This window comes from Crocodylus porosus, unplaced genomic scaffold (genome assembly GCF_001723895.1).
Source record: "Crocodylus porosus isolate Cpor-Errol unplaced genomic scaffold, CroPor_comp1, whole genome shotgun sequence".
NCBI lineage: Eukaryota > Metazoa > Chordata > Crocodylia > Crocodylidae > Crocodylus > Crocodylus porosus.
In genome coordinates this window covers 17,741,040-17,766,790 of record NW_017728886.1, presented here as the reverse complement: position 1 = coordinate 17,766,790, position 25,751 = coordinate 17,741,040, and the positions used below count along the sequence as shown (strand labels likewise).

The 25,751-nt window shown below is 43.2% G+C and overlaps 1 protein-coding gene across 3 annotated transcripts in view; it reads right to left on the bottom strand.

Moving 5' to 3' along the window:
• Window positions 1-25,751, bottom strand: part of ZMYND11 (zinc finger MYND-type containing 11) — a 109,864-nt gene that overhangs the window by 43,963 nt on the left and 40,150 nt on the right. For all 3 annotated transcript variants that reach the window (XM_019530682.1, XM_019530687.1, XM_019530697.1), the window contains exon 3: window positions 16,372-16,531. In XM_019530682.1, coding sequence (XP_019386227.1) covers window positions 16,372-16,531 — 160 coding nt within the window. The remainder of the gene's footprint in view (window positions 1-16,371; window positions 16,532-25,751) is intronic.

The window sequence follows — 25,751 nt, the reverse complement described above, 5'->3', positions numbered from 1 at the left end:
CTACTCTCAAGAACTCCTTTCAGGTTGCAATAAGTTATCTCCAGAGAATTTACAACTTCTGTTGTAATAAGTTATTTTTTACACAATTCTTTCTGATCTGGGGTCAAACCACACACACTAGTATCTGTGCCCAATATGAAAGAGATTTTCAAACAAAGGCTGGCCAAGATATAAGGCATCAGAGTCCACTCTGAACTGCAAATGCCAAACCATGCTCTGGTAACAAGTGAAACATGTTCCCTCTCTGGGAAGCCTTTCCTCACCCAGCACATCCAACAGTTTGACCATATTGGCAGCCCCACAAATAAAATAACTTTAACAGGACAAGAGTCTTCCAAAAGTGTCCACATCTGTGAGAGCCTGGGGAGATATGGCCAGTTCTGCATTACCTCTATGTTCTTTTTGTCTGTACACTCCCTTCCCCAATGAATGATGTGCCCAAGCTAAATTGCCTCTTGTTTGAAATACCTCAGGTTTTTTAGGTTCAGTTTTAATTAACAACTTGAGGCTTACCAAAGGCCATTTGTAAGTGTGACAGGTTCTATTCAGAGAAGCCAGCACAAAAAGGATATCATCTTGGAATAACAAGTACATTGAGAGAGACATGCCATTCAATTCCTTCTCCATTAGCCTCTCAGATGAAAAAGATGCACAACAGAATGTGTAAGCCACTACCCAAAGTTTCATGGACTTGCCCTTTGGATCCTGTTGCAATAACCAGTATTAAAAGTGCTAACTTTTAATACCCTGTGTGGAAACGCAACCTGACCTATACAGCAGTAGGGGTTAACTTTTTTGGCAGGCATGCCACAATTTAGTCCTACACCTTCCTTCCTATGCCTGATCTGCTGCTCTCATTACTATTTGTTGCCCTATCTGCCACTGTGCTGCCTGTCTTCTCCCCAGTCTGCTGCATGCCACTCCTACAGGCTGCCCATGCCACTTGGGCCACAGGTTAGCTATCCCTGTACTATAGTATCCAAAGCATCATCTGTTCATAGTACTGGATAAGAAACATGTGAAATTAATTAAATTATTTCATTACAGCCTACATAGACTATTGTACTGCCATAAGATTTTTCTTAACCAAAACTACAATGGCTAAAAAAAATGGCTGAAGGTATGATTATGTTTTCCTGATGGATTTCCTCAATGGCCTTCTTCCACCTTTGTTACTGGTATATGGTGACTGGCTGTTTAATGTTTTTCCACGGTATCAATCTTGTGTTGGATCAGAACTACTCATTCCTTACAAGAAAGACTCCTAGACTGTTCTGTCATTCTCCACTGAAGTGTAGCATTTCAGCTTCACTGACATGAATCTGGATTCTTTGCAAGGGCAAGTTTTGTTCCTGTGCAAGGCTGAGGGTTTGTGAATTAGGCAGGAGGTATATGCAGCTGTAGCAAACAGCTGGGGAAGATCATGGAGTTGCATCATGTGTTTGCTACAGCTGTTATTTCAAAGGGAACCACACTTCTGCAATCAGCTTTGCAGAACCACTGTCGTGGCTCCACCTGAGCAGAGAAGTGGCACTCATTGAAGCAAAAGCCACACCAAGAAACTGAGCAATTTGTCTTTAGTTCAGGTTGCAAACTGCCCTGACATGAAAAATTCAGGTTTTATCAAACTGCCCTGGAACAGGTCCAACAGAAACTTTTGGAACTCACCTTCCCCCCTCGTTGTTTTCATCTATACCAGCAGTTACTAGATCCCGTGGTTCACATTTTATTATTCGTTGTTTACCTGAAATATTCAGCAAATGAACATGGATCCAACTCTGATTTCAGACCCAAGACTTTTGCAGCTAAAATTCTGGAGACCTTGTCTCAAATTAAGTCTCACTAGTCCCCATAATTTCTCTGCTGGGAAGCTCCTATATGCTGCTGCCTCTGAAGGTGAGGTATGTTTTTCATTGTAAATCAACTGCACACAAAATATTTGCTTCACTGGGCCACATCTTTAAAGGAAATTTCCATTGACTGAATCTATAATACAGTTTTCCTGACATTTATCAACTCATGGATTTAATTAGCTATAATGAAATCCAAACCGAGTATTAGCTCATCTGCTACACAGTCTCCTTGATAAAATTCCAATTGTCCAAAGTTCAAAACTAATCTTCTGAATTTTTAGATGAGTACTGGTTCCCCAGGCATGTCCCTGTTTAAAGGCAATTTGGATCCCCTATTTCCTAGAGTTTCGAGTATGTCCAGCTAATAAATATTATATCTGACTCAGTGTCCACAACTTCCATGCATTTCACAGATCCTTTTATGTAACCAATAGCAAGGCCTCTATATACTGCCCAAACCTTAAGAAAAACTGTGGAATGATCCTTGTCTCTCCAGAACTTTGACCCTTTAGCTTTTATTAGATAAAAGGGATGCTCTACATCCTGGCCAGCCTTATTATATCCAACACTCCTCCTTTTCATGTTCAGTGTTTTCACCACATCAGCCTCCCTGCATGTTTGCATTACTGCCAATTCCTCTTCTTATACAAATCAGAGTTATCTTTTGCTCATTCCAGAAAGGGAGCATTTATAAAGCACATAATAATCTTCTACCTCCTTCGTTGCTTCCTCTTCTCTTCTTACCCTGCCGCAAAGAATTACTCAAGTTTCATGGCAAATTCCACAACCGCTCCAAGTGTCTTTTACTTCCTTTTCTTGAGGTTGAGCTACAAATCCAGGTCCAGCTGTGTATCTGTGTATTGACCTATTGCCAGTGTGTCCTGGAAGCATTTGAAATTATATCAAATAACAGAACTTCTGCAAAATTAGATGAAGTCTCTTTCCCTCTCCTTTCTACTTTTTACAAATAAAGTAGAGAAAGCTGTTGTGAATATCTGGACTTACCCACATCCTCTGGCTGGCCCTGTTTCTCATCTGGCTGACTTCCACAGTGGTCTTGACTTTTTGATTTTCTTCTCAAGATAATTTCACAGCTTTTCAACATAATTTATGCCTCTGTCACCTCTGTTAAGAAGTTTCAAGTTGACCAAAGCTTTCCTGCCCTTCCCAACTCCACAGAAAACACGTTGGTGCACTGCAGCTGAGTTGCTGGCCACCCCGTTGATCAGTCTTGCTATTCCAAGACAGAAGGTTAGCTGAGCGGCCCAGTCTCTCCAGTCACTTTGTAATGGCCTGTTCCCTGCCTGCCTTCTCTTAAACCTTTCTTGGGAAACCACCAGATGCTGCTTTAAATTCCTTTTGTGAAGGCTTCCGGTCTTGTTTTGAGTCCTTCTGGCTCTGTTTTCATTCCTTTGGCCCTGTTTGATTTCTCCAAGCACCTTCATTGTTTGTTCCAGGGGGGTTCAACAGAATCCAGCTCACAATTCACTCTCTTTAGAAACTGGATTGTATGCTTGCCACCAGAATTACTACTTCTGAACCAAACAATCTGCCAAAATGAGGTTGCTTCCATTAGAAAAAGAAATGAATAATGGATAAAGGGCTGCCTTTGATGCAACCCTATTTAGTTTTCTAAACATATACGTATAGCTTTGTTTCCCTGAGCATCTAGGAATCAAGTTGCAAAGAACAGGTTTTTTCTTCATAGTTCTAAGCCTCATTACAGCCAGCACACTACCTTAAAGACCACTTTTGCCACTCTCCTCCGCACTTCAGAATAATACTACAAATGCTTACCTGGAGTTTCTTTGTTATCTCCTCCGTGCATTTCTGTGGTGTTGCTGCTTCTTCTCTCTCTCATAAACCCAGTTCCTTCAAACAATACCCACCCCTGTACATACACACATATACACACACACTTTTGGCCCTTATTAAGCTCCTTGTGCATATAGTTCAGATCCCTAACCCATCTTTCATATAGTTTGTGTTGTGGATGCTGCCTCCTATTGTTTCAGCTACTGTAATATAAGGAAATTTTACTGTCTGTTCACATTTATCCAGAACAAAGGGTAGCTGTTATGCTCACCAACTTCAATGAGGTTTCACAACACGTTATTAAGACACCTAGGGACAGATTCTCTTCCACCTATTGGGTGTTTAAGTGGCTTTAATAATCAAGTGCAATTCTAGTCTACCCTGTTCAAGTCCCTGACAAGGAAGCAATGCATCTACTTTTGTAATGCATCAAAATTTTAATCTTAAGATTGAGTTATAAAAAAGCAGCAGTTAGTAACTTATTAACTATTTTCAGGGACTCAAGCAAGGTGGAATAGGGTCACACCTAGGTGCCTACATCCATGTATGTGTCTAACAGATGGAACAGAATCTGGTTCACAGTTTCCAATGACACGTGAAACTCTGGATCCGTACAAAAAAAAAGCAGTAGGGTGTTTCTGGGCTGGCCTGAAAACCATGGAATAAACTATGATGCACATTTTCAAAAGAGGTTCATAAAGGACTGAGCTACATGACAATCAATAGAAACCATATAGTTAATTTTTTGTGCACCTATGTGAAAAATTTACCCTCAAATTACCAAGTAAATTATCATTTTCCAGCTCTTAAGTCAGTACTAACATCCTGTAAGACGTGAGAACTTCATCAACACTGCTAAGTTGTTACAAGTATCAGGAAAAAAATGAGACAAACTCCAGCATACTAGATTAAAGTATTAAAAGTACAGCTGCCAAAGCTCTTCTGAGAGAGCATGGAAAAGATGTTCCAGAGACTGTTTTACACAGTTTTGAAGAGAAAGCGTCATCTTTTTCTGCCTACGGGGTGGAGGTGATGAGTTAGAAAGATCCTTGATACAAGAAAAGATCTCCTAACATAAACACAGACTCAAATCCAGTATGGCACCAAAGCTTCAGAAGCTGTTGAATTTTTCCTAAACTTCTATTTTGTTAAGATACAGAAGGCCCTTTCCAGTATGCAGTATTCAGTACACACAAGCACTTGCTTTCTTATATTGTGGAATGAACAAAAAAAACAACAAATGGGAAGCTGGAAAAATTGGAACAGAAACAGAGAACAGGCTTATTCCTTGCTTAATAGTGTCATGATGAAAAGCCAAGGATCCCTGCACAGGATGGCTCCATATAATATCACTTTCCTGCCACAGTAAATAGTTGAAGATATCAACATCTTCATTAATGATGTGGACACTGCTGTCAGGAGCAGACTGGCCAAGTTCACTGATGACACCAAACTTTGGGGTAAAATGTCCATACCTGAGGACAGGATGGTGATCCAGGCTGACCTTGACAGGCTTGGAAAACAGGCGGATGAAAACCTGATGACCTTCAGCTCTGAAAAATGCAAGGTACTCCACCTTAGGAAGAAAAACCCACAGCCTGCTTATAGGTTCGGCAGTGCTATGCTTGCTATCACCACAGCTGCAAGGGACCTGGGGGTCATGATTGACCACAAGATGAATATGAGCCACCAATATGATGTTGCAGCCAGCAAAGCGAGCAAAATTCTGGCTTACATCCATAGATGCTTCTCTAGCAAATCCCAAGATATCATCCTCCTGCTGTACTTGGCCTTGGTGAGGCTGCAGCTGGAGTACTGTATCCAATTCTGAGCTCCACTATTTAAAAAGGATGTGGAGAAGCTTGAAAGAGTGCAGAGGCGAGCCACATGCATGATCAGACAACAGGAAAACAGGCCTTATGAGAGGCTGAGAGCTACGGGAGTTCAGCCTGGAAAAGCACAGGCTCAAGGGGGACCTGGTGGCTGCTTATAAGTATATAAGGGATGTACATCAGGATCTGGGGGAACAGCTGTTCACCAGAGCGCCCCATGGGATGACAAGGTCAAACGGTCACAAACTTCTCCAAGACTGTTTCAGACTGGACATAACGAAGAACTTCTTTACAGTCCAAGCCCCCAAGACCTGGAACTGCCTGCCGCCAGAGGTGGAGCTAGCACCCACTCTGGATTCCTTTCAGAGTCAATTGGATGTTTACTTTGCTGACCCCAGCTGACTTCCTGCCCCTGGGGCAGGGGGCTGGACTCGATCTTCCGAGGTCCCTTCAAGCCCTGTCTATGAAAATCTATGAAAATGAAAATTTTTAAGGTTAAAGAACTAACCTGAGACCTTTCTCAAGAGTTAGGAAGGTTCACTGGGTCAAGTTTAATTACATGATAAGATCCTATGTGCTCGAAAGGCAGTAGGGTTTTTAGCTTTTACTGTTAAACTATTCTTAAATTTGTCACTCAGGTAAGAATTCACAGTATTCCACATTACTTTTTTAGGCAAGTAAATGGCTGATATACAAGGAGTTAAAGGATTTGACATCTGTGGCCACAGGTGATAGAGTTACAAGCAACAGTCTCAAACTTCAGCAGAGGAAATTTAAGTTGGAGATTAGGAAGAACTTTCTTACTATGATCTTGTCAAGCATTGGAACAAGCTGGCTGTGCAAACTCCGTCCCTGGAAATTTTCAGGAGCACATCAGACAAATAATTGACTAGGATGGTTTAGTCAGGGATGATCCTACCTTGAAAAGTGGGCTAGACGAGGTGACCTTATGAGATCCCTTCAAGCCCTATGATCCTACGAATTATCTGTATTTGCATAAATGCACAAAAATGCTCCAGGTTCAGAAAGTACTTGTACACTTGCAAAAGTATGCAAGTCGTTTGTGGAGAAAATCTCTTACTTTTCAGGCACTCTGGATCAGCTAAAATCTTCCTGAAGAACTGAGCTGTGGTCTGCCAAGGAAGATGGGAAGCCAGAGAGAATGATTTAGGGAAATTCAGTAGTTCCAGACTCCAGACATCTTGAGCCATATTTGGTCTGAATCTTACAGTGTTTTGAAAAGTTTTGCCAAACAGGAGACAAAAGATAAGCAGTAGGTTGAACTTTCAAGGAGGAGAGATCACATACATCCCTGGAGTTAGCAAGTCATCAAATGGAAAGAGCATCTCTAGCTTTCCATTGAACTAGGAGACTTTCTGGAAAGTTTTTGTCCAAAGGTTTACCAGTTGGCTACAATGCTGGAGAAATGCCAACCATGGCAGATGCTATTCCCTTGGCTGAATCTGTCTATTTCATATAGGACTTTAGATTCTGGGCAATGGGGATGGGTAAAAGGAATACAAAATTCCTTTCAACACACAAAAAGACTGTTAAGTCTTGGGTGATGAGCTTTTTCTCATGTCCTCTGATGGTGAATGCATACTAAATTATCATTTTTACTTGAATATACCACAAGGTTTTCTCCCACAATCAGTACCTTATTAAGTATATTCTCTCTCATTAAACTCCTGATAAAATAAGCATGGGTTCAATAGAATGGAAACTACTACAAAGTTGATTACATGCAGCCAACACTGAACATGACTATAAAACGCATGGCCTGTACTGGGCAAACATACCGATGGGAACCTGCCACAAGGAAAGGTTACTACAGCCCACCAGAGTAAGATACATGGTAGTGCTCATTATGCTCAGTCCCCCTCAGTGCTGACTCTTTTTAAAGTCATGGTAAGCCACTATACTGAATATTCTTTTTACCTCCTCTTCACTCCCACAGGGATCTGTGCCTTTCTTTACCATTTCCAATGATTCCTGTTCCTTCACCAGCCTTAAATGGCAAACATCACCAAATGGGACTCCAAAGAGTTCTGCCAGAATCCCTCTGTTGCCCCATCTCTCAGCCTGTTGCATATGATTAGCCACCCCCATGCTCCATGAGGTGGAGCTGGACCAGGTTGCCCTGTGCCTCATCTGCATATCACTTTTTGGAGGTTCCCAGGACTCCTGACAAAAACACCTGGTTCCAGTCATGAGTAAGTGGCTAATTAGCACATGGCTCCTTTGTGAGAGTATCTGGAGTACACACACATACTGAGCAGTGCTAAGCTGTGGGGTCACCATGGCTTGAAATATCATTGACCCTGCTGGGGCCCAGTCCAATGAACTATATGGTACTCATCATGCATAGTTTGTCCTATATTTAAGTCAGTACAAAAGCTTAAAAGCATGTTTATGGGGTCCCTGTTCTAAAACTTACAGCAGTTTGAAAAAGATAAAATGCATCAATTCTCAATGAACCAAGCCTATGGATACCCTACATCAATGTTTATTTCAAAATCAATGTTTTCAAATTTGCCCCTCACTCTCACGTGCACAGAGGGACCAGGGTCTGACAGCAAAATTGGGGGGAAGGAGCTGCAAGTAGAAGACACTGGATAGGGCAGAGGGGAAAGGGGCCACCTGACACCCCACAACATGGAATTAGTTTCCTTGCTGTAACAGTGGTAGAGGGACAAATTCAAGACAAACCTCCAATAATTAGACTGTATACCTGGAAAACTGTAACAGTTTCATACATTTTCCATATACAGAATCTAATTATGCAAGGGTTATCTTATATTCAGGGTCATTTTATATTTGAGTAAATTTGGTAAATAATTCTTCCATGTAGCTGGCCAGCGAACCACCCTCCATCTATCAAGAACTGGCATGGCCACTATGCTATAAGGGTAATGAAACTATCAGGTAGAAAGAAATGTGGTTCTGGAATCAAGGATATGCAGAGCACCTTAGAGCTGATATGACCAATGGCTATGGAGCCAAAATTTGAATGGTCACATTAAAAGAAATAGCAAACAAAAAAAAAATGACATGCCTGCAGCAAAGGGGTACTAGCATAGGGGTACTGGCAACTAGAAAAGACCTGCACAACTGAAAACACACTTGAGTGTTATCAAAACTGCCTGAACCACAAAGATGACTTAAGCTTTCATTTTCACAGTCATAGTTTCAGAAGAATAGCTCACTTACCTGATGACTCAACCTAGGCCTAGGATGAGAGAACTCTATTACAACTATTTATTCAGGAAAGAGTCTAGAAAAGACTGCTAAAAAAATCTTCAGGCTCACTCCCCTTCTGTGTACATTTGTCTTCTTACAAAGACCCTCTCTCTGAAAAGCAGTTGCTAGAATCACCTACTATTTCATTTGTGGAGGTTCAAGGAGCCATAACTAGTTCAAAACTGAACCAATTTGTATAACCTTGGCAAGCAAGATGGTATCCACTCCATCCAAGGACATTTTAAACAGGTTATACCACAACCACAGTGCTCTTTTCTAAGAAGCTGGTGCTTCCAAGAAAGCATGTGGACCATTGGCATGAGCTTTTGACCTAAGGTTTAATCTTCTGGGGATTTCCTCAGAACTGTCTCCAAAATTTCAAAACTCTTGGCAGTGCTACAGCCCTGGATCATAGAAACTGGTAAAGAAAAACAGAGGAAGATCAAAGATATGGAGCTTGTCCAGGCATACTTCAAACCCAAAGTTATCTGGAGTCACTCTGAGTAAGTACCTTTATTTTCCAAATATAACTATGGTGTTTCACTCTTTATTTCAAATACCATAAAACCTCCAAAAGTTAGCAAGTCAGTATGTATTGTGTATAAGCAAAATGCTATGCTTTCATGTATGCTGGCAATACTAAAGCTAATGAACTGTCACCAACTCTATACTAAACTAACAAATATTTACAAGGGAAGAGTCTGAGGGAAAGTGATGTGGAGGTATCAGGGGGGCTGAATGTTCAGAGTAGGGATAAAAAACAAAACCAGAATTAGCCAGCCAAAGGAGCTGCCACCATTTGTTCGAGAGCAATTAACTGAACACGACTGACTCTTTATTAAACCATGACAACTCAGAAGCATCACCTTCTTCCTGCGACTGCTATCTGAATGGTACAGAAACAGTGCAAAGACAGAGTCAAATAGAGAGCCTTTCTGGTTTGCACCAGCAACAAAGTTTGTTGCTACAAAGCCAATTTCAAAACCAGTGTGAAGGGTGTAGTGGTTACTGGTCTAGTATGTCAACTTGATCTGTCCTAGCAGAACAACTTCATTCTAAGTAAAATAGTATCATTTGGTTTTAAGAGTAAATATAAATTGATTTTTTCTTTAAATTGAGAATACTGCGTGTCTACTTGGCATTGGTTAGGCCTAATTTCGACTACTGTGGGACCATCTACATGTTCATTAATGCACTTTAAGTAATGCCCATTAAATTCAGTACCTCTATTTTGAGGTGCTAGAAAAACACGCATTAGCCTATTCTAATATGCATTAGCTAAACAGCACATTTATTGTGACGCTTTAGTGTGCATTAAAATAGACTAATGCACATTAAAATGCATGTGTAGACTCACCCTGTGTACACTTTTGGGTTTCACATTTTAAAAAGGACATGGAGAAGTTAGAAAGGGTCCAGTGGTGAGCAACAAGAATGACCAAAGGCTTGGAAGGCAAGTCATACGAGAAAAAACTGAAGGAGCTAGACATATTCATCTTGGGAAAAAGGCACTTAAAAGGGGACGTGATAGCAGTCTGCAAATACCTGAAGGGCTGCCATAAAGAAGAGGGGAAACACCCTTTTCTGTATTGCTAATGAGAATAAGATATGGACCTATGGGTTGGAGCTGCAGCAAAGTAGGTTTAGTTTGGGTATCAGGAAACACTTGTTCACTATTGAAACAGAGAGGCAGTGGAACAGACTGCCTATGGAAGTTGTGGGCTCTTCATCAGTAAGGTGTCCAAGATGAGATTTGGACACCCAATGGTCAGGGATGATTTAGGAATAGGTCTGTGCCTATGTTCTACTATGAGTATTTCCCATGCTTCTGGGCTCTGCTGGGAAGAGCAGTGGGGGCTGGGAGGGAATTCTGCACCCCTCACAGCCCCCCTTTGTCACGTGTCAGGGAGGTTTTTTTAAGCTTTCATCAGAGGCTTTGGTTGCAGCCAAGGATGGGGATTTTGACTGAGGTGTGCTAAAGCTTCTGCTGGGACTTTAACCAGAGGTTTCTGGCTAGAGAGTCTTGCCTCTGTGCTCAAGATTAAACCAAAATGCCATATTTGGGGTCAGAAAGAAATTTTACCCAACAATCTTTTACCCCACAATCAGATTGGCACAGACTCTGGGGGTTTTCATCTTCCTCTGTAGTGGGGGGGGAGGGTGTAGCCCTCTTCTTGGGATCTCTTGCATGTATATTAACAAACCTTACAGCAGCAGACCACTATGGTTCCCCCACTTTATCTGCGTCAGGTTAGGGTGTTATGTCTTGTGTTGTGTCAGGGCTGACTTTGTAGTTTTGCAAAGAGATTACACAATGTGTCTGAACAGGATGATTTGCATAGGAATGATCCTTCCTCAGGCAGGGGGCTAGACTAGACCTCTGGAAGTCCCTTCCATGCCTACTTATCTATGATTCTATGTGTTTCTAAAACTGATTACCTATAGAGAAGAGTTAATATTTCAAGCATTATATATAACCTCTGTAAGATCCACCTTTAGAAAAAATCACAACATTTTTAAGTTAGTAAAAGGAGCGTCTATTTGTAATAAGCATGGCAGACCAGCTTTTAGGACCTTATTGCCAGTCAAAGAGCCAAAAGGTACCTCTCATGCAATTCCTCTGATTTTACCACGTTTGCACAAGGGGTGATCCAGATCACTAGCTTTTCAGGATACGAATAAACAAAATTCATTGTTTAACTGACAACTGATATTTAAGAACATTCATTAATCCTCTTTTGCCAAGAACTACCTTGCCAGGTCATGTTCTCTATTATATTAACTCAGTGATTTTCAAAGGGTTTGCTGCAAAAGAGTGAGGGAAGTATGTTGTGAGATTCCCACATGAGGAGGTTAATGCTTTCCTCCCTGGTCTGACACCCTGTCTGCCCCAGCTACTCCAGCAGTGCCTGCAGCTGCTCCTCTCGGGGCTGTATCTGCTGCTACCTTCCCTTGCCCTTTTCTGCCTCCAAGGCAGCCCCTGTGTTAGACTCTCCACCTACCCCCCTAATTCTCTCAGCAGTATGCTCTGCTGTGAGCTATTTGCTTACTGTTCCTCCAACATTTATACTCTGCCCTTGATTAGAAGTTGCGGAGGAAACACAGACAGTGAAAAGGGCCAGGCACAGCAGGGTGGGGTCCTGCCCCCTCCACCCTTAGTTGGTACCAGATAGATATATATTTAGAGAAGATATGGAGGGGGCCTAGAGGTTAAAAAAAGCTGCGAATCACTTACCTAATCTCAGTGATTTTCCACAGGGGTGCCTTGAATTCAGAAATGTTATGGAGAAGGGAGCTAGAGGTCAAAAAGGTTAAGAACCACTGGGCACATCTACACATGCTATTAATGCAAAGCAATTTCTACCCAGGAGAACTTTTAAATCTTTTCTCCTATGCCTGATGAAGGGTGTTTGTGTCCGAAAGCTTGCAATTGAAGAATTTTTTTTTGCAAAAATCTAGTTGGTCTAGTATATCACCTTTACCACACGCCCTGATTGCTAATGTAAAGCAATAAACTCTGACGCAGTTCACACCAGAGTTTATTGCTCCCAGGCACCGCATTTGCATGTGTACCTGGTACTATAGCACGGTGAGCCAGGGTGGAGCAACCCCAGACGACAGGGGGCCCCAGAAGTCAGCCTGCTAGCTCAAGGCTGCTCTGACCTGGTTCAATAAGCTAGTGAGGGGCTGGCTAGGGCATGAGCCAGCCCTGTCAGCATGTACATGTAAATTGAGGCGGCATACGTTGCTCCACCACAGGATAGTACTTGTATCTGCCAGTAGTATCCTACAGCAGAGTTCATTAATTTACGGTGGCCTAATACTCTGTACATCTAGATGGTGACGTTTTACTGTGGAGCTAATTAGTCAGCTCTGCAGTAGACGTGCCCACTGGTACAGAGACTAATCTTTTGCTTAAACAAAGATGTATTTGGTATCATTTTGTTAACAGTACACCTCAGCACTGGTATGATTTCCTGGCCGGAGAATGGAATATCTTTGAAATGCATTGCAAGCGCACATACCCACACACACGTCCACGCACACATGCACATCTTTTCCAGTGTAAGAATGAAGTGTATGACCAATTTTAACCCAGAAAAAAAAATGTGCCCCTGATATTAAAAGTTTGGGAAATGCTACACTACCTGAAACATTAGAATCATTTTTAAGGATTTAAATCAGTGCCAAAATGGTTCATAAATCTCCACACAAGAAAATCTGGCCTTGTTAAAAATAATTAAAAATAATTCTAAAGAATTAGTTCTGGTTTGGCCACTGAATTAAAAAATATTATTAAATAATTTAATTTGTGGTGGACCTGAAATGGATTTTTTTGGTGCCAAAAGAGTTTTGTTTGGGGCATTTTTAAAATAAAAGCAAAGGACAGTTGGAAATAAGGACCTAGATTAATAAGGGGCATATGGAAGGAGAGGTGGTAGTGGCTCTATCAGCTCAGTTCCCATCTAAATTCAAGTCACTGCTATGAATCAGACAGAGGTGCAAACCTTATAACATCTATTTAGCATCTTACCACTCTAATCCTAACTCGGCCTGTTGTATCTAGGATTAAAAAGAATTTACGGGTTTGCTTCCTGGACACTACAAGCTGTGCAAAGAGTTAAAAGGAAGCCTTGGAGATGCCCAGTAAACTATCATTACCTGAGGTTAAGGGTCAAATTTCTTTTGTAAGAGGTGAGGACAATATTAGTGCCTAAAACAAGGCAAGGAGTTACACTGACTTAGGTATTAATGATCTCGACTATAGCATGAAAGACATTGTTTGAAACTAAATTCCTGGCAAATAACTAAAAGAGAAAATGATCTTCAATCATTTTGTTTAAAACCATTTGCATATATCTGTAATATGAGAATGCATTTTGAAAAACTGGTAACTGCCTAGTGCTTACAACATCTGCCACCCAAGTGAACAAATTGGAAACTGGACAAACGGAGGCATTACAAACACAATTACTGCTTTTACAAGAATATTTTTCGTAGGACTCCACCTTTACAAATGTACTCCACTGAATATATTTTCTTATCAATTTGGAATTTAAGTTTGTTAGTAATAAAAATACTGGAGAAAAGTGAACATGCTTCACTTTTATACTGAAAGTTTTATTCAGAAATCTTTATAATTATACTTTTTCTTGTTTTTGGCATTTTATCAGGCTATTTTCTTTTTTAGATATTACCATAAAAAGTTACCACTAAAGAAAAAAGCTTTCCCATGGTGTGTCAGGCTCCTATACCTTGGCAGCTCCTAACAGTGTTTCTAAATGCACTGAAATCTGCTTAAAGACTAATCTTAATATAGTTTCACAGACCTTTACACTTCACCCTAAAGGTGTGGAACATTTAGCCTGTGACAGAACTTTGAAGCATATGACAGAATTTTAACTGTTCAGATAATATGACATTATTAAGAGTGTCTTTATTATGGTTCACTGTAAGTTTCCTGGAGAGAGTAATTTATTTTTGCACACACAGGCAACTAATATCACAGGTTATCAAACAATAATTATGTTCCATGTACAGCAGCTACTTTATAATTTGTTTAATTAAAAATTATTATGAAAAGTGATCAGTCCACATTATGTAAGAAGACCAACATGTTCAAACATTTTGGCTGTCGCCAGTTAGACAGCTTATTCATACTTAGGCAAGTAGATGTGTTGGCATAGATACTCAGCACCTCTGACTCTTAGCTTACTTATGTGCTATAAGATGGCGTTAGGCCTAAATCCTCTAAAATTTAAAAGGATTTATCAAATGATTTCAGTATGACAATGAGTTTCTTTGTTAACTCAATGAAATAATTTTCATCACCAATTCCAAGTGCCTACAAAGCCTATTGAATTTGTTAAGAGTCTTCCCATGACTTTGATAGGTTTTGGATCAGGTTCTAAAACATAATCCTGGCATCTGCTGAGCAAAGCCAGTTCCTAGTGATGTCAGCCGAACTGAGCGGTCAAGCCGCACACAGGATCTGCTTTTAAATTCTGTTTGTCCAAAACACATTTTACTGACTCAGTTCTGAATGGTGCTGAAATCAACATGGCTACCTGGCTATTTGCTTACTATTCCTCCAACATTTATACTCTGTTTCATGATGACACCATTCCTTTTTGCACCAGCATATTCCCATCATGATTTCTCTGGGCTTGTCCTCACTGTAAAGTTAACTCAAGTCCTATTCATACATAAAACACTGAACTGGAAGGGCACAATTGTGTTTTTAACTTAAATTGTGTAGGTTACAGCCCAAAGCCTAACTCTTCAGAGGCCACATTATACTGTACTGTGGCCACTCTCACTTGAGTTAGGCTCATGAGAAGTTCCCTGGAGTGTACATATTATGAATTCACTATGCAATGAAGACTCTGCCTGAGTATAAAACACAACAGACTTGTTATGAGCTTACACATAAGGGGCTGTGTAAGACTGCACCTAGTTTCTGTTAGCTGTTGCTACTGGAATAAGGGAAATGTCAGCATGGTTTAAATGACATGTTAAGACTTGTGAGGCTTTTTATTTTTATCCCCTAGCAATGGAATAGCAAAAATAAGTTTTATATGTACTTTAAAATCCAGCCTGAGAGTGTTTAATGAGATTAAAGAGAGCACCTTAACAGTGACAAAGTGCATTAAACTTGGGTTAGCATAATTTAGGTTAGCATAAATAGCATAATTTTAAGTGTAATACTTTCCATTATTCATACTATTAAATTTTGCATTTCTACCATCTTAAACAACAGCCTACTCTGTTTCACTTTCAGGTTGTCATTCTCTGCAAAAATAACACAGTGTTTGGGATGGGAATAGTTCAGAGGGACCACTGTTAGCAGACACTTAGTGTGTTCCATTTCATATACACAAGGATGGAGGACACATGATTTTAATGCCTTCACATAGCTTTGTACGTATTTAATTGGATTTAAATATACACTTTATATGTTTGTTGAAGCAATTTTTGGAAGCCTAGAGCTAATTTTCTAAAAATGTTCTTGATAGACTGCCAGATTTCTTCTAAACATCTGGAACAACACAGCTCGTGTTGTTATTCAGATACACCTATATACACATACATATATAGATGTGTGTATGTGTATGTACGTGCACACACATATAACTTTTCCTTGAAAGGGACTAGAGGGACTCATTTTTTCTCCCTTGGATTCAAAGTAAAACACCATCAATCAACTCTCCCTTTTAAAAAAATCTTATTAAAGAGATGTATTGCTTTAAGGATCTCTCTGGATATTTGAAGATGTCAGAGGAGACCAAGCGATACCAGTAACATTACAATGAATGTCTCCACATTGGACCATGGGAGAAGTGAAACTACATAAGGGTATGGAGTGACTGAGTTACATTTTATAAGGCCATTGGCAGAATTTTATGATAGCAGAAGCAGAGCTCCACAAGAAGACTTTCTACTGAATAAGGAGGACTTTAAATAAAAGCTTTTCAGTGAAATATCTGAATAGTAAAACTAAGCTTGTGAAACATTACTTCACTGCTCATACATAGCACCAATAGAGCATCTATAAATAACTTAATAGAAATGCAAACAGGCTCCATTTCAACATTGTAGAAAATTTAATTTCTGATACATATTATACTCACAATCTCATCTCCTGGCAACCAATATCCTTCTTGTTCAATACCAGCTTTTGATCCCTTACACCCCACAGTCAGGGTTTCAACAATAAGACCATCTTTGACGGCTAAGCTCAGTTGACGTGTGGTCTCTTTTGGATGCATGCCGTGGACTCGAGACATATACCTGAATGTCAAAAGACAAAGGGAAACCTTGAGTAATGGTCTTATATTCACATATTACCATTCCCCCATTTACAGGTAGGACTAAATAAATATACAGTTTATCAATTGATTTACAACCATAGCAGTTGCCAAGTTTGGGTTTTTTTATAAAACTTCTGTAATATTATCCCTTCATCCCAACTTTTTTTTCCTCCAGTATATTCTCTTCCACGTACAACAATATAACACAATGGTATATTGCAGAGGCAAGGGTTTTTTAGTGACATCTTTTATTGGACCAAATGTATATTTGGGAAAGAAATTTGACAGGCTTTCGAGCACAAAGCACTCTTCTTCAGATCCTGCTTCTGAAACCCTGCCAAATGTTTCCTGAATAATCACAGCTTCAACAACACACTTGGCAAATTTGCAGATGACACCTAGTTAGATGCTGTATCACAGGGGTCAGCCACCTCCGGCACGCATGCTGAGCATGGCACATGAGGCCATTTTCCTTGGCACGTGTTGGGGCCAGGGAGGCAGCAGTTGTTTGCAGCTTCCTAGCTGCAGCAGGCCCCAGCTCTGGGTAGCTCAGGGGTGGGCAAAATATGGCCCGCGGGCTGAATCCAGCCCACAAGGTCACTCTATCCAGCCCACGGGGCCCCTAAAAAATTTAGAAAATTAATATTTACCTGTCTTTGGTTCCTGAAAAAAATTACAGGAACCAGGGGCAGTAGGACCCAGGGGAGGCCCAGCAGACTCCCACAACAGCAGGGCCTGCCCAGCCCCAACCGCATAGCCGGAAGCCCCAGCAGGGGCTTGTGGCCTGGGACCATGTGGCTGCACCGGCACCAGAAACTCAGGTAAGGGGGGGAGGAGGGGACAGGGAATGAGTGCAGGGAAAAGTGAGCAGGCACAGGCAGCCCCATGTGGGCTGTGAGTGGCTGCAGTGCAGGGCACCAGGCACAGGGCGGGTGAGGTGTCATTTTTCCCGCGCTCAGCACCAGCTTGTAACCGCTCCTACTACTGGCCTGGGCCCCGTGCCAGCTCTGGGCTCACCCTTTGGGGCTGCACTGCGGTGGCAGCAGCTGCAGTCCCCGCCACTTGCTGCGCTGGGCAGCGTTTGCTGCTGCTGCCCGCCTGGGGCTCATGTGCTGGCCTGGCGTGGCAAGTGAGGGGACCACAGCTGCTGCTGCCATGCACAGCCCCCGATGGGTGAACCCAGAGCTGGCACGGGGCCCAGGCTGGCAGCGGGGCTGGGTTACAAGCTGGTGCTGAGTACGGGAAAAGCGGCCCCTCTGTGCCTGGTGCCCCGCACTGCAGCCACTTGCAGCCCACGTAGGGTTGCCTATGCCTGCTCACTTTTCCCTGCACTCCTTCCCCGTCTCCTGTGACCAGGGCCCCATGCTGCAGCCACTCACAGTCCATGTGGGGCTGCCTATGCCGGCTCAGGACAGCCCTACATGGGCTGCGAGTGGCTGTAGCAGGAAGCGCCGGCCATGGGGTGGAAGGGCCGTTTTTCATCGTGCTCCTTCCTCCCCCTCCTTACCTGAGTTTCTGGTGCCAGTGCAGCCACATTGTCCTCCATGCAGGTGGGGGCAGCAGCAAGGGGGGGCACAACCCTGTGCTGCTGCCCATGCTGCTCTTGTGCACACAGGGGAATTGTGGCAGGGCAGCAGGGAGCTAGAAGCAGGCAGCTTTTTGTGCCCCATGCTGTGCTGGGTTCCAACGCTGCTTTGCAGAAGTGGCGAGGGCAACACAGCAGCGAGCACTGCCAATATGCACTGCCTCTCCAGAGCCCGGGGCCGGGTCTGGGAGGCAGCTGTGGCTGGGGGAGAGCGGCAGCAGATGTTTACAGCTGGCCTAGGTTCTGGGTAGGTGCTGACAGCTACTGAACCTGGGCTGGGGGGCAGGAACCTTGGCTGGGGGGCAGAGGCACAAGCAGGGCATCCTGCCATGTACTCCCTGCCCTCATTTTCTTTTTCTGGCATGCTGGCATTCCAGCACCTTCCAAGGTAGGCATTGTGGGGGTTTTCAGCGGTCTGGCCAAAAAACGTTGCCTACCTCTACTGCATCATATACTCCAGGGAGAAGGGTTACAGTCCATAATGATTTGAATAGGTTGGAGAAATGGTCCATAATCAATCAGATGAGATTCAACAAGGACAAGTGTAAAATCCTGCACTTAGAATGGAATAATTGCATTCATAAATACAGACTTGGGAGTGAACAGCTAGGCTGTAGTACTGCAAAAAAAGGACTTGTGGGTTACAGTGGACCATAAGCTAAATATAAACCAAAAGCGTGCTCTTGTTGCAAAAAAAAAAAAAGCCAACAGTATACTGGGATGCATCAACAGGAATGTCACTTGCAAATCAAAGAAAGTGAGTCTTCCACTGTACTGAGCACCAGTTAGGCCTCACCTGAATTACTGTGTCTTGTTTTAGGCTTCACACTTCAAGAATTATGTGGACAGTTTGGAAAGAGTTCAATGCAGAGCAACAAAAATGATTAGGTGTCTGGGAGGCAAGACTTATGAGGATAGGAAAAAAAAACTAGGGTAATTTAATCTGCAGAAAAGAAGACTGAGGAAGGATTTGATAGCCTTCAAATACCTGGAAAGCAATTAGAGAGGATGGAAGTGTGTTTTTCTCTGTGGTTCTAGCGGGCAGGACTAGGAGCCATAACCAAGTTGCAGGAGGGGAAATTTAGGCTGGAGGTTAGGAAGAACACTGATTATGAGTAGTCAGACATTGAAACAGGCTACCTAGAAAAACTGTGGAATCCTCCTCCTTGGAAATTTTCAAGAGCGGGTTAGATAGACACTTGAATGGGATGGTTTAGTCAAGGATGATCCTCCCTTGATCAGGGGGCTGGATTAGATGATCTCATGAGGTCCCTTCCAGCCCTTCTCTCCTATGATCCTGTGAGTGCTCCAACTGTATTGTTGTGGAACTTCCTCACTGAATATTCTCAAAGCTAACTATTAACTAGCAAATGGTATTCTTAGCCACTTATCAGATATAAACACAATTTTGTATTTATATTCCTGTTCCCACAAGAACATTGTGATTTACATACTATCACACTATGAAACTGTTAATTCCAGGGATTTTACTGCCACAGACCATAATACTGAATGAGGTTCAGAATGCGAGATACCACATTAATTAATTTGAAAGAGGCAGTGATAAGTGCAACACAATCACTGATTAAGTCCTCCCACTTTACTCGGCCCTGGTGAGACCACAGCTGAGCCCCCCACTTCAGGAAGGATGTGGAGAAGCTTGAGAGAGTCCAGAGGAGAGCCACTCGTATGATCCATGGCCTAGAGGAAAGACCATATGAGAAGAGGCTGAAGGACTTGGGACTCTTCAGTCTGGAGAATAGAAGGCTCGGGGGGGATCTGGTGGCAGCCTACAACTTCATAAGAGGGGTACATCAGAACCTGTTCACCAGAGCTCCCCAAGGGATAACAAGGTCTAATGGCCATAAAGTCCAGGAAGGCCAGTTTAGACTAGACATAAGAAAAAATTTCTTTACAGTCCATGTGTCCAAGGTCTGGAACAAACTCCAGCCCCCCAGAGGTGGTGCAAGCACCTACTCTGAACTCCTTCAAAAAACAGCTGGATTTATTTCTTGTTGGGGTCACTTGATCCCAGCTGACTTCCCACCTACAACAGGGAGGAGGGGGGGGAAGGGAATCTTATGAGGTCCCTTCCAGCCCCTAATGTCTATGAAATCTATGAAATTCATGCAGTGTATATGAAACCCCAATGGCTAACCCCAGTTAGAGCACTAATTTATCCCTCTCCTTCTGGTGCCTGGCAGGAAAGCACCATGGATACTAACTTGTTCCTGCCCTGACATCTACCTGACTTCACACTAATGTGGCTTACAACCTCTTTTGGTGCTTGAGGTAGCCACTGGCCACCCTAAATTGCACTCTAAAGCCTAAGTACCATATTTACATGAATACAAGATGTGGTTCCCCATCCCCCCACCATGGGTGGGGAGACAGCTCTTCATCTTACGTGCACATAGAAGAAAACCTCATTAAATACATTCTTTATCATTAAACTCCTGCCAAAAGCAGCATGTGCTCAGGAATGGAAAGCAACTATGAAGTTAATGAAATGCAGCCAACGTTCAGCACGATTATAAAGTGCATGGCCCATACTGGGCAAACATAGTGATGGGAACCTATTACAAGGAAAGGTTAGTGCAGCCTATCTGAATAAGATGTATGGTAGTCCCCATTTCACACTGATCTCTTAAGCATCGACTCTTTTTTTAGTCACAGTGAGCCACTACAGTGAATACATTTTAAATTCTTCACTTCCACAGCTGAGCTGTGCCATTCTTTCCCATTTCCAAGGAATCCTGTTTATTTACCAGCCTTAAAGGTCTATCAAACAACATCATATGGGGACTAAAACAGTTCATCTAGAATCTGTCTATCACCTCTCTCAGCCTGTTGCAGATTATTAACGTGGCCCTGCCCTTCAGGAGGTAAAATTGTAAAAGGTTGTTCGGAGCCTCATTCTATATATATTTTTGGAGGATCCCAGGACTCATGACAAGAACACCCAATTCCAGTCATAAGTTGGGGGCTAATTAACCCAAGGATATTTCGTTGGGGGGCGGTATCTGGAGTGTACATATATACTAAACAGTGCTGAGTGTGGGATCAACATGGCCTGAAATACTGTCAGCTCTGCTGGGGGTCAGTCCAATGAACTATATGGTACACCAAGAGCCTTTTGGCTTTGGATTAATGTCATGCATAGTTTGTCCTATACAGAGGTCAGTATGAAAGTGATGCTTAAAAGCATGTTTATCGAGTACCTGCACTAAAACTTGCAGCAGTTTCAAAAAAAATAAATGCATCAATTCTAGATGAACTAAGTCTATGAGTACCCGTAATAATTCGCTTATATGCAGTTTACTATAGGTATGTTTATTTCAAGGTCAGTATTTTCAAATTTGTCCCTTACTTCCATGTGCACAAGGAGTGGGGAAAGGGGTACACAGGGAAGATGTTGGGGGTAGAGGGCAAGGGGGGGTACCTGATCCCCCAGACTTAATTTTCTCTGCTATAGCAGTGGGAGGGGGACAAATTTAAGGCAAATCTCCAATAATTAGATTCTATAACTGAACATTTTAAACAAATTTATAAGTTTTCCATATATAGAATCTAAATACTACGAGGTTGTTTTATATTTGAGTTATACAGTATATTCAGTAGGGCATTAGATAACCCAAACAGCCTTCAGACAAAAGAAATGCAAGTTAGGTTTGGTCATAAAATGACCTTTTCTAAAATTTCTGAAATTTGTGAACATGAAACAAATAATGTGGAATGTTTTTTCACAAACTACTGTGGAAGATCTGTAAAGCTCAAAAAGTGCAAAGAAGTCCAAAATAACATTACTTAACCTAGTGGTATTTCAGAATTGCATGTGAACAATATGAACTGAGTTGTAATTGCAGGTTATGATCAAGAAACTGAGCACCATGTAAATTGCTGTCAGTGGGAAAAGTCCATTTTGTGGCTCTATTTTTTTTTTTCAGTTACGTGCGTCTTAGGTACAGGGCTGGCTGCACCTTGCTTAGCTTCCTTCTGAGAGCAGGCTGTGGGCTACAGTACCATGAGTATCAACCAACTTCTTAAGAGGTCACGCTGGGTTCCAGCAACTGTGGCTCTTGCCTTTAAAAGTTTGTAATCAGTGGTATACATTGACAACAAAGCCCTCTTAAAAAAAAGCCTTGCTTATGTTAACTGAAGGAACAAAGCACTCAGCGAAAAGCCATCTAAGTGCATGTCTCTCATATCTGAGAACAATTATAAGTCATGTCAGTTCAGAGAAAAAAATAAAATAAATAAATGAAATAATGTGAATGCTAACTAAGAATCATTTAAAACTTTTTATTGATATCCCCTTGCAAAAACCACAAATAGGAAAAGAAGTCTGCCCATTCAGAAAAGCCACTTTTCTTTACAAGAAAAATTAAAGCAGCTATAGAAGACAAAAAAAACAAAACAAAAACTCCAAATGGAAGGAGGAGAAAGCTGACAGTCATAAGTATAAATCAAAGGCTGTTAAAAATTGATAAGGGAAGCTAAAGAACACAAGGGGAAATCTTCAGCCAGCAGTTAAAAACAGTAAGAAATTTTTTTAGATTAGGAATAAACTGTAGAATTGTAGTCCAGAAGGAAACTACCAAAGGCCAGATTCTATATGGCTCTGTGAGCTCAGGGGGCATGTCCATGCAGGCACATGCGCTTGCAGCAGTTCAACTAGAAGTGGTGAAAATCTGAGCTGGAGCTTTTTGCCTCAGTGCAAGTGCCCAGAGATGCACTTCAGTGTGGGGCAAATTGTGCCATTTGGGGCAAAATAACCTTGCCTGGCTCCTCCTAAATCTGCAGCGAGGTGGAGCTAGAGGCTGGGGCCTGCACCTGTGCTGGCCCCAACAGTATAAAAAGCTGTCCTGGCAAGTAGCTCAGGGCTACTCACTGTCAGGAACTTTGACAGGTGCAGGAGGTGAAATCTGCCCTACCTCCCAACGCCCTTGCCTTTGTTGACCAGGTCCCGCGTGGCAGTGGTCTCCGCACTCCCTCCCCACACTTTTCCTCCAGTCCACCAAAATTTGTCGTGGGGCCAGCTCCTTGCCTGGCTTCACGGCACTCCCTGCCCCACCACCTGAGTCAGCAGGAGAACACCAAAGCAGTCCACTTCTCCACCATCCATTGCTGCCACCTCTACACACTAATGCACCACATTGTCTATCACGCTGCCCTCGTCCCACCCAGACACCAAGTAGTGGGACCTGCTCGGTGAGCGCCTGAGTCTGTACTCCACCTTCATCCCATTAGCCACTAGGGACCTCAGCTGGCAGCTCCTCAACAGAGGTGAGCGTCACAGACACCCCAGCCTCCTAGGCAGAGGGAGACCCTGACATACATGACCCTCAAGTGCATCAAGCTGCAGCCCCTCTACCTCCACAGCCTCCTCTTGAGGTTCAGGTTGAATTTCACCCCCCCACCTTTTTGTTTTTGGTCACCCCATCCACGGCCCCAAGTCCTGGGACCTCCTGGTCAACCTCCTCCTGCCCTGGCCAAGTGGGCCCTGTATTTGACCAGGAAGGAAGCTCTGGCCAGGAAGGTGCCCGAAGACTGTGGGGCCGCTTTCCTCTCACTTCTCCATGCACGTCTCTGGGAGGAGCACCAGTGGGCAGCATCCACTGGCTCCTTGGATGCTTTTGAGGACCAGTGGGTGCAGGCCAGGGGGCTCTGCTCGGTGTTCCCCTCAGGCACCCTTATTTCCATGTTTTGACCCCTTGACTCACACGACACTCCTATCCTCGTTTTTTTCATTACTTGTCCCAAGTATTCTGTTGTGTCATCCATCCATTGGCCCCATAGTTAGCCGCGTGGGCCTCAGAGCCCATGACAATTGGATGATACAAACAGTCAGGAGCTTTGGGGGGGGTCCAATCTGCCCTACCTCCTGATGTCCTCATCCTTGTTGACCAGAACCTGCACGATGGTAGTCCCTGTCCCCGTGTCCTCCAGCTCACCACAGTCTGTTGTAGGGCCTCACCTGGCTTTGTGGCACTCCCCACCCCACCATCTAAGCCAGCTGGAGGACACCAGGCTGGTCTGCTTTTCCACCATCCATCACCGCTACCTCTATACGCTCATGTGCCACACAATCCATCATGCTGCCATTCCATCCGAACACCAAGTGGAGGGACCTGCTCAGCGAGATGTGTGGCTGGGGCATCCCAGTGCCTGAGTCTGTATTCTACCCTCACCCCATGAGCCACTAGGGACCTCAGCTGGCAGCTCCTCCATGGAACCGTCGCCATAGGTGTGTATGTGATGAGCTTCATAGATACTCCAGTCTCCTGCTCCTTCTGTGGGCAGAGGGAGACCCTGGTGCACATGACTCTTGAGTGCACAACGTTGCAGCCCCTCCACCTCCAGAACCTCCTCCTGAGGTTCTGGTTGAATTTCACCCACCACCTTTTAGTTTTGGTCACCTTATCCACAGCCCCACCAAGTCCTGGGATCTCCTGGTCAGCCCCCTCCTGGCCCTGGTCAAGTGAGCCCTGTACTTGACCAGGAAGGAGACTCTGGCTGGAAAGGTGCCCAGAGACTGTGGGGCCACTTTCCTCTCACTTGTCCATAAACATTTCCAGGCACAGCACCAGTGGGCAGCACCCACCAGCTCCTTGGACACCTTTGAGGACTGATGGGTGGGGCCTGGAGGGTGTCCTTGTCACTCATTTTCATGTTTTGACCCTTTGACCCTCACATCACTCCTATCCTTTTTTTCCTTTGTTGTCCCAAGTATTTTGTTGTAGCATTCACCCATTAGCCCCCATACAATAGGGGCTACTAGTTAGCCATGTGGGCCTTAGGGCCCACATTATATGAATGTCACAAATAGTCAGGACCTTCTGAGGCCTGGCCAATTGGCACCTGGGGACACTACCCCTTGTGTCAGCTGGACTGCTGAAGCAGCCCTGGGAGTTCTCTGCACCCACTACCCACTGCAGCAGTCTGGCAGTGGGGACTGCTGCCTGGTTGTTACCTGCTACCACTTGCAACAGCATGTGGCCCCAAGGCTGCATGCCCTCCAGACCCAGATGGGGACTGCACCTCTGGGCCAACTGCCAGTGGGCTGTGGCTGCATAGTTAGCCTTCGTGCGGCAAATGTGCCACCACCTGGCCATCTGGGCAGCTATTGCCTGAAAGATGTTCCTAGTGTGGTGGCCTGCTTTGAACTGTCAAAGCACGTCTTCCTGGCCAAAAGTAGTCACGAGGTCAGCCACCTTCAGCTGGGTCCCAGATGCCAGCTCTGAGCAGGCACCTCTGCCTAGGTCCTGATACCTGCCTCACTAGCAGGAATTCTGATATTAAAGCTGCAAAATCCTAGATAAAAAATTCCAAAGTCACTCTTGAAAATACCCAAAATCCATGTTCTTCCACAACTAAAATAAAAGACCACTAGATACATATACATATATGAAAGAGAAAGGGATCAAATCAGTTGGGCAATGTTTTATTGACATATTTACAATTTTAAAGCAATTCAGAAACCTACTAGTGCCTCTATCATTATAATAAAATAAATTATAAATATTTATACAGTTTGATTTCATATTTCATAGATTTCATAGACATTAGGGCTGGAAGGGACCTCGGGAGATCATCGAGTCCAGCCCCCTGCCCA